The sequence below is a fragment of the Sinocyclocheilus rhinocerous genome, unplaced genomic scaffold (genome assembly GCF_001515625.1).
Source record: "Sinocyclocheilus rhinocerous isolate Xijiao unplaced genomic scaffold, SAMN03320098_v1.1 scaffold1245, whole genome shotgun sequence".
NCBI classification, from domain to species: Eukaryota; Metazoa; Chordata; class Actinopteri; order Cypriniformes; family Cyprinidae; genus Sinocyclocheilus; species Sinocyclocheilus rhinocerous.
Genome location: NW_015627632.1, coordinates 393,307 through 415,405, shown reverse-complemented (window position 1 = coordinate 415,405; position 22,099 = coordinate 393,307). Strand labels below are relative to the sequence as shown.

Here is a 22,099-nt window from a genome sequence, read left to right as displayed (position 1 = left end):
CGCAGGGCAGCCGCCCCGCCCGTCCAGGCCCCCGCCAAACCTGGTGGCAAGCGAAAAAGCAAGAGGCCCTGAGACGGGCAACCCAGAGGTGGAGGGACCTGCTGTTCAGGAGATGGTAAGCACACCACTCCGTCCCCCGGAGGAGGGCCGGGCAGAGAAACTGGAGGGCAAGGGCAATGACTGTAACATCGAGCGTATTTTGCAGTATTAAACACGTATTTATACCGATTTCATCAGGCTCCGAAAATTCTTCAAAATGAAGTTTTGCACCGTTTTTGTCGGGGCTGAACGCAGCCCTGGTCTCCCAGCCTGGCCAAACAAGAGTTTGGCTAGTTTAGTTGGTTGGCCAGCAGGTCTCAAAGCTCAAAAACCATTAAACAAAACCAGCTTTGGAGACCATAAAACCACTTGTTTACGTAGTTTAAGATGTTTTTTTCCCAGGAATGGAGACAGACCTTATTAACACTAAAGAAGTCAGTCTGTGAAGGTGTCTCTGCAGTCAACACTTCTCTTTTAGCTTTGATAAAAGAGTATATTCTTTCTAAGAATCTTAAAAGTCTTTATGGGTGGTATTGATCTATTTATTTAATGTCAGCCATGCTTTTCCTTGACCAATGACCATGCGGTGACTTAGACCTAGACCTTGGCGACAGAACATCAACCTCACAGCTTCTAATTTGCACACCAAATGAGAAGCACACCAGGAAAAAAGTATTGCAATATTAGAAATTAAATTAAATTGAATTAATAACTAAATAACTAAATAAATGTCTATGGACTTTTTATATGCATTAAATCTCTGTAAATAAAACATTTTATTAGTTTCACAAGGTTGTCAAGGTTCTTAACATAAAAAATACATTAAAAATGCATGCTGTTTTCATTGAGGATAATTTGGTCCATATTTGTGTTACTATTAGACAATCAAATAATTGATCACTAATCAGTCATTATTAGATTAGTGAAAGCAATTAAAAATGCTTATTACTCTCCTCTATGGACTCCTTGATTCTGATTGGTCAAACTTGGCATTGTGCAGTTTAATATAACGGTGACTAAAAAGCATAACGGACCAATTTCCTACATAATTTTGCTAGTTTAATTCCTCTCATATAATTCTGTAGTTTCTTATCATGTAAAAAAATAATTCAACTCAAAATAACATTTTATGCCCTTTTTTTCATTTATTCAGAAAGTCGATGTAAAATTTGCAAGATAAAATATAGTCAGCAGGTCATTATTGCAAAATAAACCCCTTGATGTTGGTACAAGACCTGATCAGTTTATTTTGTGATAATGGCCAGCTAGATGCACTTTATCCCTTACATATTAACTGTTTAGTTTGTCAGTATCAAAATAATAAGACAGTAGGTCTGCATGCTTTGATCCAGCTCAAATCCTCAACTAATATTACTAAACACAGCACGCAGTGCTGATGCACACACACACAGCTGAGCTGAATAATGAAGTCCTGTGCCTCAGCTGACTTATCGGAACATCTGCTGACCTCTGGGGCGAACCTGCTACGCTCGTTCCTGAGCCAGATAACAGCGCCGCTCTTGCTCAAGCCTATTAGTGTAAGTGCATACAGCAGCAGCAGCAGATTCTGCACATAGTGAGAAAGTAACAAATGGCAAATTGGCAAGCAGATGTTCCCTAAAACTGTCTAGTGTAGTGTTACAGAGCTGGCTGAGGAACACAGATTCCTTTACAACTTAAAGGTGATGTGACTATTTCATGACTATTTGGGAATACTTAACAGTACTTCGGCAGCAGTAATGCGCTGCCAGTGAACTATTTCTTCTAATTATTATGACTCCGGTTAAAGAGAACAGAAGTATCAAGTTACATTGGGACTTTTGTTTCATTGCCTTTCAAGTTAAAGTGCAGAAGAACAGTTGTCATTTTATGTAATTTTACTCCTCGAAGAAAAAATATTTTCTTTTATATTTTCAAAATTTAGATGGACACTGATTTTGTCAGCAGCATGGTCATTTAATTATCTGGTCAAATTGTGTTTTGATTTCTGAGCCAATATCAAGTAAAGGTGGAAATGGTCTTGTGGTGTGACTATCCTCTTCATGAATTCTTCATCAACCTCTTTATCAATTTTAAACATCAAATTTTAAAATGTATTTTGTAGTTTAGCATATTGGGAAACTACACAAAATATGTTAAATTAAATTAATTTGTCAAGAATATTTAAAACTTTTGAAATAAAAAATGAAAAAAGTTTGTATATACACACACACACACACACAAACACACAAACACACATTTTAAATTGCAGTTTTAAAATGTACTTTGTAGTTCCCTTTCAGTCGGTCACTCTTGACGTAACGTCGGTGACCGACGAATTGGGATCTCGTTTAGAGAGGCCAATCCACTTCGAGTGTAAACTAAACGAGCCAATGCACATTGGCATGCGATAATTGCATCCAGCTGCCGCTGATCACAGCGTGAGCATAAAAAGGCAGCCGGTGCAACGCATACCAGCTTCTCGCTTTGGAGTCGAGCGACAACATCGTTCTGCTCCTACCAAACTGCATCGTGTGTGACAAGTCTAGCGCGCTCTAGGGAGCTTCTTGTGTTGGCGGACGGTGATTCAGCGGTGGTCGTTCCTGTGTCGAGTGGGTTGCGCATTTCAGGCTGCACTACCCCCTGTCGTGCTGCAAGCGGCCATTTCCCCTGTGCGTCTCAGCACCTAAAAAAGCATTTCCCTGAAAGAGCCTATTTCTCTAAATGAGCTTACACGGGTGCGTCTTTGTAAAGTCGACGGATTGTCTTTTTAAAGTTGCCATTTCACCCGTGCGTTTCTGGATGCGGTCGTTACCTGGCGATGGTGATGATGGTCACCGCACACTCGGACCACTCTTCGGTCTGCCCACGAGCCACCCGAGTTGGGTCCCTGCATTCCTGCCCCACTGCGGGTACGGTGGTGGTTCCGCTGGTCCCGCTTGCATGGTATCTGGGTGCACGGCTAGCGCTACTCAGCCCGTCTCGCTGGCTTCTGCGGACCATCAGCCTCTGTTGATGCAGAAACACATCTTCGGGTACATCTGTCCCCGAGATTGGTTTGCAGCGATCGACCTGAAGGATGCGTACTTTCATGTGTCGATCCTTCCGTGCCACAGACCATTTCTGCGGTTCGCGTTCAAAGGACGTGCATATCAGTACAAGGTTCTGCCCTTCGGGCTGTCCCTGTCTCCCCGTGTCTTCACGAAAGTTGCGGAGGGGGCTCTTGTTCCCCTCAGAGAGCAGGGTGGCCAGTTGGGTCTTCGGGTCAACTGGGAAAAGAGCAAACTCTCCCCTACGCAGAGGATCTCTTTTATTGGTATGGAGTTGGATTCAGTCGAACAGACAGCACGCCTCACACAGGAACATGCGCGGTCGGTGCTGAACTGCTTGAATTCATTCAAGGGCAGGACAGTGGTCCCACTGAAACAATTTCAGAGGCTCCTGGGGCATATGGTAGCTGCAGCGGCAGTTACACCACTGGGGCTGCTTCATATGAGACCGCTTCAGCACTGGCTTCTTGGCCAAGTCCAGAGGTGGGCGTGGCAGTGCGGCACTCACTGGGTCTACGTTACACTGGCCTGTCGCCAATCCTTCACCCCGTGGTCAGACCTTATGTTTCTCCGGGCAGGAGTGCCCCTGGAACAGGTCTCCAGTCATGCTGTGGTTTACACGTACAACGGGCACGCAGTGTTGGGGGTGTGGACGGGCCCCCAACTGCACTGGCATATCAATTGCCTAGAGTTGTTAGCAGTGCACCTTGCCTTGAACCGTCTCAAAGGGCACTTACCAAGCACGTGCTGGTCCGAACCTGCTTGTGGCACTGTATTGGCCCACTCGGACCTGGTTCCCCAAACTAATGCTCCTCGAGACAGCCCCTCCCTGGCAGATTCCTCCACCTCCTCCTTTGGAGTCGGAAGGTTCTGAGCGGTCACGAGCTACGCTCCCAGGAGAATGGAGACTCCATCCCCAGACGGTCCAGCTGATTTGGAGACATTTCGAAGCCGCTCAGGTAGACCTGTTGGCCTCTCCAGAAACCTCTCACTGCCAGTTGTTCTACTCTCTGACCGAGGGAACACTCGGCACGGATTCACTGGCACACAGCTGGCCTCGGCGCCTGCGCAAGTATGCGTTTCCCCCAGTGAGCCTTCTTGCTGCTAACCATGACCCAGTGGGAGGGAAGTCGGTAGGGAAGCATGATCTGGTCGTCAGGTTCCTTAGGGGGGCGAGAAGGTTAAATCCTCCCGGGCCCCCCTCTATACCCTCTTGGGACCTGTCCCTAGTGCTCAAAGCACTACAGCAGGGCCCATTTGAGCCTTTGCAGTCAGTCGAGATAAAGTTTCTTTCAATGAAAACTCTGCTCCTGCTTGCACTGGCCTCCATCAAGAGGGTAGAGGACCAGCACGCATTTTCGGTCGACGATTCGTGCCTAGACTTTGGGCCGGCTGACTCCCAGGTAATCCTGAGGCCCCGGCCCAGCTATGTGCCCAAGGTTCCTACTACCCCCTTCAGAGATCAGGTAGTGAACCTGTAAGCGCTGTCCCCGGAGGAGGCAGATCCAGCCATAGCTTTGCTTTGTCCCGTCCGAGCCTTGAGATGGTTCGTAGACCGGACACAAAGCTTTAGGACCTCAGACCAGCTCTTTGTCTGTTACGGAGGCTGGCAGAAGGGGAATGCCCTGCCCGCTCAGGTTGCGAGCTCACTCTACTAGAAGTGTTGCATCCTCCTGGGCGCTGGCTCGTGGCGCCTCGCTGACAGATATTTGTAGAGCTGCGGGCTGGGCGACCCCCAACACGTTCGCTAGATTCTGGACACTGGAAGGGGCAGCATCCATGGCGCTTTAGTAGGAGGGAAATGGAAGGAGGGAATGGAGACGTCACGTCCTGTCGCCACGGCTGCTGTACCACCGCTGCTGTACCACCGCTGAGCGGCCAGGTCACCGACTCGGCTCCTCAGCAAAAACCTGGTATGCGTTGCACCGGCTGCCTTTTTATGCTCACGCTGTGATCAGATCGCATGCCAATGTGCATTGGCTCATTTAGTTTACACTTGAAGTGGATTGGTCTCTCTAAGCGAGATCCCAATTCATTGGTCACCAACATGACGTCTCCGTTCCCTCCTTCAGGGAACGAGGGTTACAAACGTAACCGAAACGTTTATCATATTGAGAAACTACATAAAAAAAGAGTTCTAAAAAAACATCTTGATGTTGAAAAAAGTTAAGATCTACTGTATATATTAACTAACCAGTTACAAAATTGAAAAAAATGAAGTGTCACATTTTTCTAAAGTCAAATATGAAGGGTCTAAACTAGCAATTAATGTTAAAGTCTCTACTATGTCTGGTAACTGAAAAAAAGAAACATCTGTTCCTTCTTTTATCCTCCTACATCTGTAGTAAAAGCTTGTAAAGAGAAAGGAAAACTTGAAATAGCATCATATGACCCCTTTAAGGATTCATGGATGGCTTGTTCAACATTAAACCAAGGTGGGGACCTCTCAGGGGGGAGGGACCAATGAGCCAAATGTCTCAGGCTGAGGGCGTAATAATAAAACAAATGTTTTGGAAGCCCCAATCCTCCTTTGTCAACCGGCTGTTGCAACTTACTCATATACAACCGTGGGGGCTTATTATTCCAAAGTAATGACTTGGTTAACTTATCAAACTGTTTAAAACATTGCAAAGGAATCTCTGCTGGGATTGACTGAAGTAGATAATTAATTCTTGGAAGGCAGTTTATTTTGAGAACATTCACCTTACCCCAAAGAGACAAATTTAGTGATGACCACCTCCCTACATCGTTTGAAATTTTTTTTAGTAATGGTTCTAAATTCACTCTTACTAAATCTTTAAGTTTTTGAGGGAAGAGAATAACAAGGTATCTTATATCTTGTTTGAGCCACTGAAAGGGAGCCAGCTGGAAAAATGACACAGGGCAATATGCTGTCAAAGGAAGAGCTTCATTTTTAGACCAGTTAACTTAATAACCAGAAAGCTTAGAGCATGAATTAATAATCTCCAACAAACATGGCACTGACTTTTGAGGCTCTAAGACAAACAGCAATATGTCATCTGCATACAGGATCAATTTATGAACTCTTCGCCCCACAGAAACCCCAGGAAAGTTTGTAATTGCTCTTATAGCCAGAGGTTCAAAAGCCAAGAAAAACAGCAGGGGAGATCATGGAGATCCTTGACGGGTCCCTCTTGCAAGCGGAAAATAAGAAGAAATCTGTCCATTAGTCTGTACTGCAGCTTGGGGTCACGTATACATGTAATCATATCCATTTTATAAAAACATTCCCAAACACAAAATGTCTCAAATAAAAACTCCCACTCCACACAGTCAAAAGCTTTTTCCGCATCCAGTGAGATTGCTGCCACTGGAACATTGGTTGAATTATAACTCATGTTTGTGGTTTTTCATCATTATACAGTCTGTTTAAATAAATATTCAGAAACACATGCTCACCCACTGACCACATAATATTAATAAGTCTCCTAATGTTATCTGGCCCATTTCTACCACGTATAAACCTCCTGATCCCAATGCACTAAAGAAGTAATAACCCTGTCCAACCTGTTTGCCAGAATTTTAGAAAGTATTTTACATCCATAGGAATTAAAGAGATTGGATGATAACTCTTACAATCAGATGGGTCCCTGTCCTTTTTAAGGATTTGGAGAGGATTCCTTTTTGAATCATGAGTATTCATTCATTCAATTTCATCCACAAGGAAAGTCTTTGCTTGCCCACACTAAGATGTTTTTTTTTCATACTGAAATCACGGACCAGTGCATCAAGGCATCATTAGTTTAGCTAATGTTTTTTCCTTTAATTTCTTAGATGATCTGCCAAATGTACATTTTGAGGGTGAGCACTCCCACGTCTCCACAGAAAAAAATATTTTATCCATAATCCTGCTTACATTCATTTTTTCTATTTTTTTTTTTCATTTATTATTTCTAAAAGAAAGTGTTGTGGTTTGTTTTTCCCATTCTCTGCAAGGTTCCATTTAGCATTTTTCAAGCAATTAGAATTATAAAATAAATAATAAATACATAAATACATAAATAAACTTCTACTAAAGACATGGGGCCAAAATTTCTGAGAGAAAAAAATTCTCTTATTTAAACCTGGAAATAAACCAAGATTTTTGCAGGATTTTGAGCCTCCAAAAAAGCCATAAAATGGAACATATCTAAGCTATTTTAAAGGTCCTTACAGCCTACAACAGCAAAAGAACCAAAACCCACAATGGCACTGACCAAGCATATAAATATGGTAAACAATAGGATAAAAATGACAAAGTATTTCGATGTTCATGTTTGCTGCAAAATTAAGTTTTATTATGATGGCATTATGAAAGTATTAGTTAGATAGATAGATAGATAGATAGATAGATAGAAAATCAAAAGCCAACCCCAACTACAGCCGTTTTCCTAATTCTGCACACTCACTGCATGCTGAGATTCCCTTTGTTAAGGTCTCCATGATTTTAGACTCACGCAAGGACTGCTGGTCTATAACGTGCAGGTTTCTTTACAGGTATTCAGAGTGACTGTGGACTTGTTATGTGCTGACCACAAAATATTGTTGCTGGTAAGAAGGTCAGAAAAAAAAGAGAAGGGGAAGAGCATATAAAACCTGAATAAACAGGAAATACATCTGCTGCACACTCACACTACTGCTGTAAGTGAAACAGCCAAGTTAATCAGTCAGCAGACTATGCAGAGCAGAGTCATAAATGACCACCCCAGAGACAACCATAAAATTCCTGCATGCACATCTGCTCCTTGTCACACCAAGAATTTAGATAAGAGAAGATTTTGGGGATTTTTCTGCCGCTCCATAACACTGAGGACCTTTGACCACTACATAATAACAACATGTCAGGTTTTGTTATTATAAAACTTTTGTATACGACCAAAGCACGACACCAGTGTTCGGGGGAGTTACCAGCAGCTGTTTAAATGATTTCACACTAACACTTTCACACTAATATATGTCAGACGAGACCAAACCGGCAATAGTGTCTGTGCAATCAAGTCGACGATATCGCTGGATATTAAGTGTCCCCTGAGAAACACAAAACAGACAGACAGATAGATAGATAGATAGATAGATAGCAAAATATAATCATGGAACTAACATTTGATAATCAAAAAGTCATCTATTAATATAAAATACAGTTATCTCTTTGTTATAACGTAGTTAATTCAAATTTATTTATTTATTTATTTTTGATTATCAAATTATTGATTCTTCCATCTATTTATCCACTTTATAATTGATTGCTCATTTGATTCATAATTTCCTCAAAATATGTATCGATTTCTCCAATGATTTTTTTTTTTTTAAAGATTAATGTCTGTGTCCGAAATCCCACCCTATAGACTTAAATAGGGCACTATTTGAAGGGACAGCCATTTGTAGTGGTGTATAAAACCGTTGTGGTCATTTTTGAGTGCCCTCATTTAATCCCATAATGCACTCCAATAACGAGTGTACAACCGATCTACACTCAACGGCTAGAGAATACCCAAAATGTACTGTGAGGGTCGTGCCGAATGAATTCCCACATCTTGGCAGTAGATGGCGCCTACAGCTGAATAATCCATTCATCCATTTTCCAAACCGCTGGATCAATGTAATTATAGCGTAGGCCTGGGCGATAAAACGGTATCGATATTTATCGACGGTACACCTTCTTCGATATCGATAGAAAAAATTTACTATCACACACACAACACGAACACATGCTGTAATCAATAAATTGTTAATTATAAATACAGTGGTTAAATAAAAAAAAGAATTCTATTGCTTTTTGTTTTAAAAAAGGTTATAAAAAATGTCAATAATTATCGATACCGAACGATATGAAACATTATATCGTTGATAAATTGTTTTGCTATATCGCCCAGCCCTAGTATAGCGTAATATCGTACATGTACATTTCTTTTAATTTCTTTTAATTGATTATTAAATCATTTAATGGAGGTTTATACATGCTAGTTTCCAAGACAGAGTCTTTTCATTAATACTGGAGATGCCAGTTTGCTAAGTTTTCTAATGATTATTAAACACCAAGCACAAATTATGCAAAAGCGTTGGCCCTTCCGGCACACTCATTGTCCGAATTCACTCACTCATTTTCATTCACTCATTCAACTGAACTGTATAAGTGGACTAATGTAGTGAACAGTGCGGGTATAGGGGGGCAATTTCGAACACAGCAATTGCCGTGCATATATGGGTGCTCAGGTAGATAGAGCAACACGACAACCTGAGAAACACGAAACTCTAAGTGAGTGAAAGACACTAAGCTTTTTTATTTCACACCTGAAGAGTGCTATAAATATAGTGGGTTGTATAGAACACAGATGAAGGACGTTGTCATGGTGCTTGAGCAATAAGTGTCTCACATCTATTCTTCATGAGTAAGTGAGGTGGACAGAAGTGCATTATGGGGTTTGGGAGTAGGGTGGGAGTGTTCTTGGGAGTGGGAGTGAACAGATGCTGCAGTCAGAGGACTTGAGAAAACCTAAAGGTACTTTCTATGGAGTTCCAGCACTAGCTCTTCAGAGAGTGAGTATATCTTATAACCTGTCTGGAAAACTTTCTCCACACATGTAGTCTGCTGCTTTAAGCTTTTGTTTCCTTCTGTGTGAAGAAACAACTGAATTCAAGTACAAAAATTTACCCAAGAGACCTTTTGATTATATTAAAACAAGAAGGCATAGTTTTGCATCAAGAATGTTGTGTGCTGCAACAAAACCAAATTATCATAACTCATACAACTCCAGCTATGAAACTCCTCGTTTGTTTCCTAATGGCCATTTTCTTGACAAAGATGAGCAAATGCAATCGAAAGCAATAATATAAAACTTTTATTTTGGATGCGATTAATCGTGATTAATCATTTGACAGCACTAATATGTATACAGCAATAATATATATATATATATATATTTTTTTTTTATTTTTTATTTTTTTTTATTTAAAAGTAATTGTAATTGTGTACGTAATTGTGAAATGAGTTGAGTATAGAGATTATTAGAGACATCTGCTGATAACGTTGCAGGGAAAGTCTTCAAAAAGAGTCCTCCATATTATTTTAGACCCAACTTTACATAATATGTAAATATCAGAGTGATACTTGAGTATCTACTCATTTCCCTCGTGGGGTTTAACATCTGCCCTTATCTTCCCCTTCCTAATTCCCCTGTAACCACCATCTCTCCACCTGACCGAGGTTAGGTGGGAACCCGGCACGGCACTGCAAAAATTTCCTGGATGTCCGGGCTGGGCTTATGCTCCACCTATGTATCCTCTGGATACCTACTTTAACAGGGTGTTGCTACTAGGGGTCTGTTGAGACAGTTCCTTCAGCATATACAGAGCGTGCGGTAGCCCCTGTGTGACAGGCCAAGACTTAGTATGATTCTAGGCTCTTGGTCGTATTCCCTTAAAGGAATCTATCCTGATTCCAAGCCTTGAGCTCTACCCCGGGCACAGGAGTTCTGGCCCTAACAGGTAAGTTTTTTTGGGTGTATGTAGCCTAGGCCTTTGGCCGTAGGGAATAATGTCACTGCCAGCCGTCTAACGTCCCAGGGGCAACTCCCATGGCAATATGGTAGAGTTGGTACTTAGTGCTCGCCATGGTTTCTGGCATGCACTCCCCTCAGCATGGTGGCGTGGGTATACCGTTCCCCATAGCAACCCCTAGAGGACGCAGTTCGAAGTTCCCATGAAAGGGAACGTCTCAGGTTACTTATGTAACCATGGTTCCCTGAGTAGGGAACGAGACACTGCGTCCTCTAGGCTTCCTGCCATGCTTTGAACGCAAGCTTCAGACGAAGAAGTGAATGACATGTTCTCCCGGGGCCTATTTACACTATAGTCGCACCGGTAGTGACGTCATGGCTGTCGCCGGCCAACGTGTTGTTGGTGTTTTTTCAATGTATGCTTCAGACACGGGTCACAACGAGGCGTTCCCCATAGCGACCCCTAGAGGACGCAGTGTCTCGTTCCCTTCTCAGGGAACCATGGTTACATACATAACCTGAGACGTTTCTTGTCTTTAAAAGTTTGCCTCTAGGACCATTAGAATTCAGAGTAAGTGAGAAGCACACATTAGTTTATCTTCAGTGAAGCTGAGTGTCAAGATTCTATCCGTTTGAAAACAAGCTCTGTTAAAAGCGTGTTGACCTTAGAATAAAGTAAATTAGTGAAGAAGGCGGTGGCAGACACCATCCATGAAGCTGAGGTGATGCCAACTATCTATCCAGGATAAAACAACGGCACAAAGCTTAATCAAACACTACAGTCCTTCAAAGGTTAACAATAGTTAAACTCAAAACAGCAAAACCGCAGCTTCTTATATCACACATCTCAATTACATGCTGATAATGTGTCTAAACTTAAACGAATACATTTAAAACTACACTTTGACGCATATACTGCACTGCAACCAGCTGCTCTCCATCAAGTGTGCTGCTTTTCTCCATTGTGAAACATCCTCTAATATGGTAGTCAACATGAATTACCATTTTTGCTGAAATAAATAGCAGCAGGAATGTCTCCTAAAGGATGCTTTTAGCTGATGTTTGGTACATTTAATTCTTGAGTCAGTACCAAAATGTCTTTTCATTGTGCTTGTGGCATAGTGATGGTGAGAGTGGCAGACCACTGCGTCCTTTATCAGTGATTCAAGATTCAAGTGTGCTAAAAGTGCAGATAAGAGGCTTTTGTGAACACTGATGTGTATGATTTACACTGTCAGCGAATGCTTCGGTTTACAATTGCCATGTGCGTCATAACTGAACCAGAACTGTACAATATTCTGGTTTTGCAGTTTAATTTTTTGTTTTTTCTGGTTTTGCAAAGTGGCAAATTTTTCTGTTAATAAGAACATTTGTAAATCTCATGACTTTACAGTATGGAGATAGACCAGCTGCTCTCCATCAAGTGTGCTGCTTTTCTCCATTGTGAAACATCCTCTAATATGGTAGTCAACATGAATTACCATTTTTGCTGAAATAAATAGCAGCAGGAATGTCTCCTAAAGGATGCTTTTAGCTGATGTTTGGTACATTTAATTCTTGAGTCAGTACCAAAATGTCTTTTCATTGTGCTTGTGGCATAGTGATGGTGAGAGTGGCAGACCACTGCGTCCTTTATCAGTGATTCAAGATTCAAGTGTGCTAAAAGTGCAGATAAGAGGCTTTTGTGAACACTGATGTGTATGATTTACACTGTCAGCGAATGCTTCGGTTTACAATTGCCATGTGCGTCATAACTGAACCAGAACTGTACAATATTCTGGTTTTGCAGTTTAATTTTTTGTTTTTTCTGGTTTTGCAAAGTGGCAAATTTTTCTGTTAATAAGAACATTTGTAAATCTCATGACTTTACAGTATGGAGATAGATAGATAGACGGACAGACAGACAGACAGACAGACAGACTGACTGACTGACTGATTGATTGATTGATTGATTGATTGGTTCAGCACAAAGTCTGTTTAGATGGACATGAGAGAAATCAAATTAATTGAGTAATCAAGCAGTTAATCCCGTGGAATTAACTATTTGATATTCAAAAAGTATTAAATTACTAAAAATACACAATTATGAAACACTTTAAAATGATATTAATATTAGATAGATAGATAGATAGATAGATAGGTAGATAGCAACAACCATAATAATAATAATCATCAGATAATAATAATAAAGTTCCTATGTGAAAACCCATATTAGGACATTTTATATACAGTTTGCAATGAATAGGCATTCGCTGAGTTTAATGTACGGAGATGTGCTATAGTGAATCAATAAAAATGCGTAAAAATCAGTAAAATAGACGAATACAGGATGGAGAAATAATATCATGACCTCGCGTGGTTAAAAACTGTTATTGACGCCTAAATGATTTTGAATTCAATTTAACTCAAGTAAATTTCAAGCTACGTGAAGATAACTCCTCATATCTGGACAGGTGCTCTCACCCATTGATTTTAGGAGGTTAAAAAGTATCCTATTTTAACATATTTAACACAAAAAATAATCACGGATATCTTACATTTTATAGACATTATAAATAACTTTCTAAAGTCCACATTATCGTGCCTTTATAAAGTAAAAGACACTGCTCCTTCACTCGTGCCGTGCGCGCGCACTCCTGCATTGAATCAGCATCCAACTTCTCGGTGGCTTTCTAGTCCTATTTATGTTTTTTACTAAATATGCGAGGTATATAATGTTATAGTCCTCCACAAATTAAATATACTTAACACCAAACAGATTTGATATAAATTAAATCACGTAAACACGCCAACTGTATCTCATACTGACTGCAATGAAACAATAACTAATTATTGTATATGCTATTTAAAATACCATAACACAAAAACAAACACTTACCTGAGAAAACATGGAGCTCAATGTTGAAACCAATAAAACCAATTTTGGGGCGTCCATAGCAGATGCTTTTTCTTCCGTAAATGTTCTTTTACCATGGAAAAAAAACTTTACATTCCGTAAAGTTTCTCCTGATTTTCTTACAAGCGCGTAAAAGTAAACTCAGTCAAACCGTCTCATCGGACACGGTGCTGGCAGAGGAGCGAAACATAAGTTCAGATGAGGGAACATCTTAATAGCCGTGAGTGAGCAGTCCTCCGGGTGAGTGCCTCATATCGTTGCTCGAGCTGCTGACAGTTCAGCGACCAATGAGCGAATCACAGTCAGACCACGAGGGGAGCTTTACGGCTTCACTACTTGCGAGATATTGACAATACACTCAATACTGCAGCACTCTTGTTCGTCATCGGCTTACGAGTGTCACTGTTGCGTTAGTGCGAAAGCAATAGATGACATTCCAAGGTCTCTGCTCTTTGTGAACAGCTGACTGCATAAAATGACTCTTATGCGAGCTTGTATGTTTATCAGAAGGCTGCCATTTAAAGAAGTTGTTTAAATATCACAGTATAGCCTACACAGCATAAGGTTCCTTTGGGAACCCATTTGAGGACATTTTATATACAGTGTGCAATGAATAAGCATTCGCTGAGATTAATGTAGGAGAAGTGCTAGTGAATCAATAAAAATGAGTAAAAATCAATAAAATTGACGAATACAGGATGGGGAACTAATATCATGATGATGACATTTAAAGAAATTGTTCACAGTACACAAAATATAGAAGGTCCTCTGGTAAGAATTACTTATTTAATTTTTTTATTTCAAAATATGTTTTTATATATGAACTGAGAATGTCCTTATAATTTATGGGGGATGAGACATTTCCAGAATTCCCTCATTAATTTGACATAGTTAAAGGAATAATTCACCCAAAAATGAAAATTTGCTGAAAATGCATTCACCATCTGGTCATCCAAGATGTTGATGAGTTTGTTTTTTCCTCATAACAGATTTAGAGAAATTTAGCATTACATCACTTGCTCACAGTGGACCCATGCAGTGAATGGGTGCCTTCAGAATGAGAGTCCAAACAGCTGATAAAAACATCACAATAATCCACAAGTAATCCACACAATTCCAATCCATCAATTAAAGTAGTGTAAAGCGAAAAGCTGTGTGTTTGTAAGAAACTAATTTGCAAGTGAACTATTCTATTAATGTTTATAGTATTATTTTAGCTTTGAAACCCTGATGGTCTTGTCTTTGTATGGTTAACACTGTGGTTATGTTCAAATATTTTAGTATATTAATATTCGATCATATTGTATGATCTCCTGAGATGTTGTTCTTCGACTAAAGAGTTAAAAAACTGAAATACTGAAATATTGGTCTGGACATTTAAACTAAAAAAATGCAAATTGGACACACTTGCTTTCTTTGTCATTAGCAGATGCATCTTATCCAAAGAGACTTTTAACTCTATAAATTGTATAATAATTGCTGGAGCAACCTGAAGTTAAGTGCCATGCTCAAGAAAAGGGCACTGGTTGATTGGGAATGTCGTCTGATGAATATTCAGAGACAAAATAGTGTAATTAAAATACTGCTAGAATCCATTATTGTGGATACAAGTTTATTATGTAAGTGCCCAGATTAATATGTTGTTACGTTCCATTTCACACAGTGATCCCTCACAATGCTGATTTAAATAGCTTCTGTACCTTCAAATCAGAAAATGCTGCAATTACTTTAAGAGAGCTTTTACAATAACTGATTAACTAGCATGAATTCAGGTTAATCAAAAGTTTTTGTTTACATAATATATGTGTGCGTACTGTGTATATTTATTTTGTATATATAAATACACACACATGCATGTATATATTTAAGAAAATATGTTATGTTTATATATGAAATATATTTTTATATATTATAAATTATATGAATATAAATATACACATGCAATATATGTAAATATTTTCAAAATATATACTGTATGTGTGTGAATTTATATATACATAATAAATATACACAGTATACACACATTTATTATGTAAACAAAAACTTTTATTTTGGATGTGATTAATCGCGATTAATCATTTGACAGCACTAATATATATATATATATATATGTGTGTGTGTGTGTGTGTGTGTGTGTATAATATCTGCCCTGGTCACGCATGTGTTTCTCAATTAAATTAAGTTGATATAACAGTGGTTTAGAGACAAGAATATCTTTCAGCTGTGTGCATGTGAGGCTGGACGCAGCTTGTCTTGTGATAAATAAGTTCATTTATGTGTCTCTGCAGAGCTCATTCAAATCATTTTCCATTTAAACTAACTAAATCACATTTGGTGAAAAAATACTCACTGTAATATCTGTGTTGACACCGCTGAGGATCAGCCACCCCACTTCTGACTGTTCAGTGATTGATATTCTCTCTCTATGCATGCAGATATTGAGAAATTGCCATTCCGTGCATGCAGCGTTTTTACTGAAGCTTATTATGCATGTGTGACATCTGTCAAAATCTAAATGCTTATTCATGTGCATGTGCATAATTAATGTGCCTGAGATCACATTACGGTTTCTTTCTTCATGAATACTTCTTTACAACTACTGCTATCATAAAATTACTCAAATGTGCCTTTCAGAGGTGTACAGCATCATTTATGTCATTGATTCAATTACACAGCATTTCACATTTTATTTAAACAAAACAAAGCAAAAAAAACGATGAAAATGTACTCACCCTCAAGCCATGCAAGACGTAGATGAGTTTGTTTTTTCATCGGAACAGGTTTGCAGAAATTTAGCATTACATCATCAATGGATCAGTGCAATGAATGGGTGCCATCAGAATGAGTCCAAACAGCTGATAAAAAACATCACAATAATCCACAAGTAAAATGTGTTTGTAATAAACAAATGCATCAAGACATTTTAACAATCCAGAATATTGCTTTCTCTTCTGAATCAGGAGAGAAATATACACAGATCAAGCACTATTTGCACACAAAAAAAACTGTCCAAAAGAGTTCTAAACAAACAAGTTGGTGAATTCTGATGTGAGAAGACAACAGGGGATAGACTTTATTATGGATTGGAGATGGAAGCATTATTATGGATTATGGACTGGTATATTTTTGGCCAGAAGCTATTTTAAAGTTAAAATAATGTGATGTTTTTATCAGCTGTTTGAACTCTCATTCTGACGGCACCCATTCACTGCAGAGGATCCGTTGGTGAGCAAGTGATGTAATGCTAAATTTCTCCAAATCTCATATAAAGAAACAAACTCATCTTGAATGGCCTGAGGGTGAGTAAACTTTCAACACAATTTCTTTTTTGGGTGAACTAATCCTTTAACAGGACTGATTGACACAACCAGTCAACATTGCGTTGCATTGTAGTGTCAGTCACCATATAGATTGTGCATTTATTTTTCTTCATTTAATCACATACCATCATTATTGCTTTTCAAATGTAGCTTTTCCTGAGCAATTAAATGGATAATACACGATCGTGGTGCATTTTAAGGTCTGACCTGAGTTTATGTTCAAGACACATACTCACTCTAGAGTTTTAAGATGTTAAGATCACCTAAAAAATATGACGCAAATGAGAATCTTAATTGCATAACCATTCAAGGGTTGGGTCAATGAGGGCAGGTGTATTCTTATGCAGATTTTTACCTTTGGGTACCATTGTACTTATTCAGATCTGACTGAAAATAGATTTTTAGGGCATAATTCCCCCTTCCTATTGAAAACCCTTCACGTTTTCAGTAAATGCAAATATTGATCCTGGCAGTGCTCTCATGGCTGTGAAGAAATTGCTATTTACAAACGAACATGACGGCAGCAATTTCATGTGGCAAACCCAGAAAAGAGTTGTTTTAGAGCTTCAAATTTTGCTAATGGTATCTGGTGTTGGTAGATTTTCACTTCACTGAGGTATCACAGCAAGTCACAAATGCATAGCAAACTGCATACTAGAATACTACTACTATTTCTAAAGTAGTATGAGTACATTGGTAAGAAAATGTAAGTGAAAAATTTTTGAACAGGATGATCAGGGTAACTTATTACTTAAAGTCTGCTAAATTGGAACAACTAATATTATATAGTATATACAACTAAAGTATATTTGATTGTGCTAAAGTGGAACTATTGCAAGTATACTTTAGGTACAATTTAAATATCTTGCATTTAAAGACCGATATTATTCAAAGAACATACAATCCTCATAAATTGTGAGATTAAAACACATTTTAGGCTTAATATTAAAGGGGTCATATGATGTTGCTAAAAAGAACATTATTTGGTGTATTTGGTGTAATGAAATGTGTTTATGCGGTTTAAGGTTAAAAAAACACATTATTTTCCATATACTGTACATTATGACAAACAACAAGCCCTACTCTACACTGCCCAAAAAACTTGCTTTAAATATAAAATATATAAAATATAAAAACTCTTTCAATATAAAAAACGTACTTACAGTAACTTCAAAGAGAAAGGAAAAATTTAAATTGCATCATATGACCTCTTTTAAGAAATGTGCATTGTGCACAAGTAGTACTCCAAATAAAGTAAGTCTCAAGCAATATATCAGTAAATATTTTAATAGATTTGAACTATACTTAGTATGAAATAAATGTATTTTAAACATATTACTAGGGATATTATCCCTGCCATATTATTAACAAATAAAACTTATTTTAAATAGAATTAAAAAACACAAAACAATAGATAACAGATCATAGAATGCACTGCAGCTAACATTCATTAAAATCTGCTCACCTTAATAACCCAAAAGTGCGGTATTCTGTTTGACGTCACAATCATTGCATCTAGTCATCTTGTTCAGAAAAGGAACTGATAAAAGGGTAAGGTACTGTATGTCAAAAGCACTTACTCAAATTGGCATATATTGATAAATTATAAGTCACTTGGCTAATGCTAAAGATAGATGAGTCTGCCTTCTATTTCCTTGCATCAGTTTCCCAGAGCTCCTCAGATTTATGGCCCAAGAAGCCTAAAAAAAGATTAGTCACTCAGTATAGGGTTTGGAAGTTCAAAAACTAGAAGGGAAGACTTCACATTTTAATTGACATGCCCTTTTACCATTATGACCAAAATGTGGGCACAAGATGACTTTCTGCCAAGATCCTGTTTGACACATTCCAAAACCAATCAATGAAACCTGTTTGGATAAAGTTCCTTTGAGGCTATGGAAAGTGTGAGGATTTTGAGGTGCCAGATATTTTTTTCAGCACCTCTGTTATTCACTGAAAAGAAGCATCTGTTTCCTTGGAGAGTGAGTGAAAATTACCACAGAAGTTACTCTAGAAAAGATTTGTTAAATCTTGTAAAAGTCATTAGTGAGAATATTTCAAGGCTTCGGTAAAAGTAGCAAGCTTGTTATGCAAGCTTATTAAGTGTATATGTGTGGAAGAAAATGTGCCAGTCTGTAATTAACAAAGTTTGTTGTGTTCTGGCAGAATGTCATTACTCACTGCTGTTTAAAATCACTCACTGAAACTTGTAAATGACGTGTAATTTTGCAGTAGGCTCCAACATGCTGCTTGGTTTTATTTTTATTTACATGCTAAAAAACAACAACTTACTTACACATAGTAAGAAATGGTTATAAAAACCGAAACAGAAGTGAAACAAGTAGTAGGAAAGAGGATAAATAAAAAGCGATACTTATTTTTAACAAATAAAAATATTATTGTTAACTGTAACTTGTTTTAACAATCACTTAATTGTTAAAGATTATTCGGTGTCATCTCTACGATCCCGGCTGCAGTAATCAGTAATAATGAACAAAAACTCTTTCACCAGTGATGTAAACAATCTGATGGGAAGCAGAGAAATATTCAGGAACACTTTATTTTGATGGTCCCTTTTGAGCATTCTGTTGACAATAAGTGAAACTTGTAAATGACGTGTAATTTTGCAGTAGGCTCCAACATGCTGCTTGGTTTTATTTTTATTTTATTTTTATTTAGTCATTTAGCAGACGCTTTTATCCAAAGCGACTTACAAATGAGGACAACAGAAACAATCAATTGTAGTATTAAAACAACTAAAAACAGATCCAAAACTAAAAGCTAAAACTTTATAAATACTACTTATACACATTTTAAATATAAATAAATTTAATTAAAATGTCAAATGCATACAACAAAATTTCAAAACTTTTAACATTTAAATGAAAAACAAAAAATAAAGCTAAAAACAATTCAAAATATTAAAGAACAAAAGGTATAAGAGTATAATAATGATTCTAACAGTCTACTAATACTCTACTAATACTCTAATGAGAGTTAGTAGACATAGGTGCAACGTTACTTATAGTCAACAGAATGTGTTAAAGGGACAAACAAAATAAAGTGAAACCAAATATTCTTTACATACTGGCCTTGTATAGCTTACATATTCATGTATTTCATTAGACAAAAGCATATGGATGGCATTTTGTGTAAGAACTTTAATATGAGGGCAGCCTGTTCTCATTTCACAGTCATTTCACAATACATTATTATGCATAAAAAAATTATGTAGTGGAAAACTGGCAAACACAGATGAGAAATTGTTCATAGAGTGAGGTGTACAAATGATCAAGAGCTGATGAGTGTGTTAAGCTTAATGTGTAATAAATAATGTATTTGTATTACATTTAACCCTAAAATCAATTGTAACGTCTATGAAACCAACTTACTAAAGATCACTTTTTTTTTTTACTGGGAACAAAGCAAAGCAAAGCAGATAAGTTATAGGGCATATGCTTGAGTATAAGCTACATACTGACGAGGAAAAAAATAAAAGAAAGAAAAAATTAAATGTAATCGTGAACAAATATTAATAAAAATATTTAACCAAATGCTTTTGTAGAGTGAATATATTTATATATGTATTTGTATGGTACAAAACAGTGTTACACTTTAATTAATTTGCACTTAATATAATTTGCAATTACATGTCAGCTTTCATTAGAGTAGCTTTTTCACTAGCTTTCATTAGAGTATTAGTATACTGTTAGATTAGGTTAGGGTTAGTAGAATAAGTTGACATGTACTTGTACTTGATGTACAGTCAGTAGAATATGTGTTGGGGGACCATCAAAATAAAGTGTTAGAAGATTAAGCAGACATTTTACTAATACTCTAATGAAAGTTAGTTGATATGTTGAATGTCTAAAGTGGACTATCAAAATAAAGTTTAACCCAAAACAGTTATACATATTCATTATTCATTAAGGGAACAAAACAAGTGTCTACTCTCTTTATGGTTTTATTAGTGAGTCATTGAAACATTCACTAATTCATTCATGAACGCCCAGCAATTGCTTTGTTTGGAACTATTTTCTTTGGTGGAGCTAAAATACACAAACTAACTGACAATATGTGTCCAAAAATGTATGTAACTCGATATTAACTTACTGCTTATTATATATGTAGGCCTATCAAAGCTATATCATCATGATATTGTTATCTTGTTATATGTTTCACAGGGATGTGAGAAGTTGCACGCAATGAAATTTGTCAAACAATGACCATAAAGTTCCCATCACACACAACTCGCACCTATAAACACAATTAGATTGGTTACACACAGAGAAACAAACAACACAAAGGCCCAATTTTACCATAGAACTGCTGCTGTGGCAGAACTTCCACCTTGTCTATTTATAGCAGTCATTTTATGTGCAGTAAGCACACAATTGAGGCTTAGTGGGCAATCAAGTAACCATAATAATATGTGTTTGTTTACAGAATGGGGCTGAGGAATGAGGAGCCACACAGGAGACACTATAAACCATGTGAAACAGGGTGCTTTGGAAAACACGACAACCTCGCACTTCACAGCGCCAGTGCGGTACTAAATAGCCTTGACAGCATAATGGACATATGTGTGTGAATAGATATTTTTAAATCCACAGTGTTCACTAAATGTTACTTAGCCAAGTTTGTCTTTAGAAGTAAGGGTTGCATAGCTGGAATATTAAGTCTGTGAATGTTTGAGACATTGTGTAATATATTAAGTCTACTGGTGGACAAATATGCTCCTAATTCTACCAAAGTTATTCTCATTTGGTTCTCTTTAACCCTGCCTAAGATTCTTAAAAAGTAGCACATTATGCATTAAAGAGTTTAGACTTTTAATTCAACATGAGCTGGTATTTGCAACCCATTTTACTTCTGTAATCTATATTTCTATGTGAAACTATTTTCAATGAGAAAAAATGTAGGGCAAGACTAGATTTGTATTCCCTGAGAATTGTTTTAATCGTTAAAAGTGGGCTTTGTGTACCAAAAAATCTGAGGACTTGGAGATGTCAGTCAAAAATAAAATTGGTTTCAGAAGCAGGGAAGCCATATGTTTACTAATTTTCACCCTGGATGAAAAATTTTTTGGGATATTTTTGGGGTCCAAACACACCTTATTTGTTATTTGATATCAATCCAAAGCAGATGGATGGGCTATCTCATGCAAGGATCGTGATTGAGAAAGGATTTCATCCTGGTGTATTCCCTGAGAATTGTTTTAATCGTTAAAAGTGGGCTTTGTGTACCAAAAAATCTGAGGACTTGGAGATGTCAGTCAAAAATAAAATTGGTTTCAGAAGCAGGGAAGCCATATGTTTA

The 22,099-nt window shown here is 37.9% G+C and overlaps 1 protein-coding gene across 1 annotated transcript in view; it reads right to left on the bottom strand.

Annotated features, from left to right (window-relative positions):
* Positions 1–13,488, bottom strand: part of vipr1b (vasoactive intestinal peptide receptor 1b) — a 51,552-nt gene extending 38,064 nt beyond the window's left edge. Inside the window, exon 1 of the mRNA XM_016544799.1 lies at positions 13,443–13,488. Within this exon, the coding sequence (XP_016400285.1) occupies positions 13,443–13,454 (12 nt within the window). The 5' untranslated portion in view covers positions 13,455–13,488. The remainder of the gene's footprint in view (positions 1–13,442) is intronic.
* Positions 13,489–22,099: the final 8,611 nt, after the last annotated feature.